The sequence below is a fragment of the Hyaena hyaena genome, unplaced genomic scaffold, assembly GCF_003009895.1.
Source record: "Hyaena hyaena isolate Hyena2069 unplaced genomic scaffold, ASM300989v1 scaffold_252, whole genome shotgun sequence".
Classification (NCBI taxonomy): domain Eukaryota; kingdom Metazoa; phylum Chordata; class Mammalia; order Carnivora; family Hyaenidae; genus Hyaena; species Hyaena hyaena.
In genome coordinates, this window is record NW_024080884.1 from 1,776,133 (window position 1) to 1,779,926 (window position 3,794).

The 3,794-nt window shown below is 42.6% G+C and overlaps 1 protein-coding gene across 1 annotated transcript; it reads left to right on the forward strand.

Moving 5' to 3' along the window:
• The first annotated feature begins 458 nt into the window (after positions 1-458).
• LOC120240381 (olfactory receptor 5A1) lies at positions 459-1,406 on the forward strand. Its single transcript, XM_039245103.1, has one exon. It carries the CDS (start codon positions 459-461, stop codon positions 1,404-1,406), a length of 948 nt encoding a protein of 315 aa, XP_039101034.1.
• Positions 1,407-3,794: the final 2,388 nt, after the last annotated feature.

Below are 3,794 nucleotides of genomic sequence, written 5' to 3' on the forward strand. Positions count from 1 at the left end.
CTTTTCTCCATATCCTCCCCAACATCTGTTGTTTCCTGTGTTGTTAATTTAAGCTATTCTGACAGATGTAAGGCGGCATCTTATTGTGGTTTTGATTTGTATTTCCCTGATAATAAGCAATGTGGAGCATCTTTTCATGTGTCTACCAGCCTTCTGGTTGTCTTCTTTGGAAAAATGTCTATTCATGTCTTCTGCTCATTTCCTAACTGGATCATTTGGTTTTGGCGTGTTAAGTCTGGTAAGTTCTTTCTAGATTTTGGTACTAATCTTTTCTCGGATATGTCATTTGCAAATATCTTCTCCCATCCCATAGGCTGCCTTTTAGTTCTGTGAATAGTTTCTTTCACTGTGCAGAACTTTTTATCTTGATGAAGCCCAATAGTTCATTTTTGCTTTTGTTCCCTTGGATTATCATTATTATGCCAGATCTACTCTTCTCCTTGTGGTCCATGAGAAACATGTCCACCACTATGGCTTGGAATAGCTCTTCAGTAACCATGTTCATCCTCCTGGGATTTGCAGACCATCCAGAACTCCAGACCCTTCTCTTTGTGACCTTCCTAGGTATCTATCTTGTGACACTGGCCTGGAACCTGGCCCTCATCTTTCTGATCAGAGGTGACTCCCGTCTGCACACACCCATGTACTTCTTCCTCAGCAACTTGTCTTTCATTGACATCTGCTACTCTTCTACAGTGGCCCCCAAGATGCTCACTGATTTCTTCCGGGAACAAAAGACCATATCATTCCTGGGCTGTGCTGCTCAGTTTTTTTTCTTTGTCAGCATGGGTCTCACTGAGTGCTTCCTCCTGACTGCCATGGCATATGACCGATATGCAGCCATCTCCAATCCCCTGCTGTACACTGCCATCATGTCCCAGGGCCTCTGTACACGCATGGTGCTTGGGGCATATGTTGGTGGCTTCCTGAGCTCCCTGATCCAGGCCAGCTCCATATTTCGGCTTCACTTCTGCGGACCCAACGTTATCAATCATTTCTTCTGTGACCTCCCTCCAGTACTGGCACTTTCTTGCTCTGACACCTTCCCTAGTCAAGTGGTGAATTTTCTCGTGGTAGTCACTGTTGGGGGGACATCGTTCCTGATCCTCATCATCTCCTACAGTTACATAGGAACTGCTGTCTTAAAAATCCGTTCGGTGGAAGGCCGAAAGAAAGCCTTCCGCACATGTGCCTCACACTTAATGGTGGTGACTTTGTTGTTTGGGACAGCCCTTTTCATGTACCTGCGACCCAGCTCTAGCTACTCACCTGGCAGGGACAAAGTAGTGTCTGTGTTCTATTCACTGGTGATCCCCATGCTGAACCCTCTCATTTACAGTTTGAGGAACAGGGAGATCAAAGATGCCCTGTGGAAGGTGTTGGAGAAGAAGAAACTGCTTTCCTAGTTTGCGATTGAAAATGTATTTCTCCTAACTGACAGAGACAAATGATCTCTGGCATTTAGCTCCACCTCTGGCATTGACAAAGGAGACAATTGTGTGCATATTTGAAAATGGAGGCTCCTCCTGCCAGATTTCTCTCACCATTCTTCATGGTGGGTCACTGCCTATTGACTCACCATGGACAGTAAAAGGGGGGAGAGATTACTTCAGCAAAAACATCACCCCAGGCTACCCAAATGGTATTACAACAACCACCTTTTATTGGGTGATAAGTGAGTACCAGGCACAAATGTTATTTAATTAAATTACAATGCACACAGCACCATTCCCATGTTACAAATCAGGAGACGCAGCCCCAGCAAGGAAGACTGACTTGCCCAGGGCCATACAGGAAGAGGCTTGAACCCATTCAGTCCCAGGTTTTCTGAACTCCAGAGCCAGTGCTCTGCCCAAATACTACCTTCCATATTCAACAACAAACAGCCCTGAAGCTGTACAAGTGTATGACTCTTCTTACTGGCATACAGCAGAACCCAAAGAGATACACTATGTATGGTTGAGGTGAATTAGAGGAACAAGATGCCTACTCCATTAAACACTCTTCCAAGACCTCCCTGTTGGATTCCCCTTACAGCTACTCAATAATATGCTAATACTGAAGGACATTACCCTTTGCCACCATTTTTCTCTATCTCCGCTATGTTGGGGCCTAGAAATTCTGAACTCAACAGAATCACATCACTGCTCTTCTTCCCAGACTTAGTCACTGAAACCGCCTAGTTGGTCAATATCTCCTAGATTTCTACCATGTCATTCCTTCACCTGTTCAGCACCTGACTCCATTTCACAGCATGGTCTCTTTTTCTCACCACATTTTGAGTTCTTCCGGCTCTCTCCTATTTGAACCCATTGCTCCTATAAGATCCTTGCTTCTTTCCCTGCATAGATTAGCCCTTGCAGATCCACAGTATTACTTGCTATCATCTCAGGAAGGTAAACCCCAGGCTCTCACTGCCATGTCATTATTCCTTTATGGAAGTTACTTACAGTGGCATTGGCCAGCACAGCCCTTTCTCCTGGCAAATCCTTCTCTCATTAATTTATGGCTCTGTTCCCTTCTCAGCACACTGACTTTCTATTCGTGCAGGTCAAATGGATATGCAGAAAGATTTGATTTGATTTTGTTGCTTGTGTAAGTGGATTAATTATTTCCTTTGTATCTGGAAGAGTGTAAAGTATACAGGAGAAGGAAAGTCATCTCTCTCAGGTGTCCTGGTTTCTACAGTCTCCTAAATTCATTCCCAACCCAGGTCAAGAAAACTTAAAATGACCTGTAGAAATAATACCCAATGGTATTACCCAATAGATAACTTCCTGAAGTTCCTTTATCAGTTGTCTTTATGAATATTAGAACCCATATGACATCGTTGTATTGGAAAGTCTGGGAATCATCTCTACTGATGGTTGCTATGCCTTGGACAGCTGTAGTTTTGTGCTTCCCCAGCTGGCTGAGGATGATATGAGGAGGCCTTTGTGAGTATTTACAATGTAAAATCCAGTGGAGGGGCCAGACTGGCCAAGAAGAGCAGAGCTAGAGACCAAAGAATAGATTATTCCTTTGAAGCTTAGCATTTATATGCTTGAGTTCTTTTTTTTTGAATCCAAGGGAATATATTTGTTTAAGGATCATTATTCTTTCTTCCTAAAAAAGGTGATTCAATTTATGAAAGTTACGGGAAAGGGTTTACTTAAAGAAAGTCTGTAAATTATTCAATATCAGATCATCTTACCTTCTCCTTCTTTAAGTTAAAACATACACTCATGCTCTTTGTTTTTCCTTCTGTCTTATTTGTCAACCAATCTCAGTTCATATACCAAAGACCTCCACCTGACCTCGTGAAGGAGCTTTACATGTAAGCTTTACACGTAAGCACAAGTAAACAGTTGCCTCTACCTAATTTGATCCGAGGAATCTGAGTGGATAGTTCACTATTACTACTGTAAACTAATTACCACAAACTAAGTGCTTCAACCCACATAAATTAATTATGTCACGGTTCTGTAGGTTAGAAGGTTGACAAGGGTCTCATTGGGTTGAAATCAAGGCATTGGCAGGGTTGTGTCCCTTTCTGGAAGCTCTATGATATACTCCATTTCCTTGGCTTTCCCAGCTTCTGGAGGCCATCTGAATTCTTTATCTGGTAGTTCCCTTCCTCCATCTTCAAAACCAGTGACATCACATCCATGCTGAGCTGAGAAAGGTTCACTGTGTTTTTTTTTAAACTAAGTTTTTCGTTTTAATTCCAGTGCAGTGAACATACAGTGTTATATTAGTTTCAGGTGTACAATACAGTGATTCAACAATTCCATACATTACTCAGTGCTCATCAT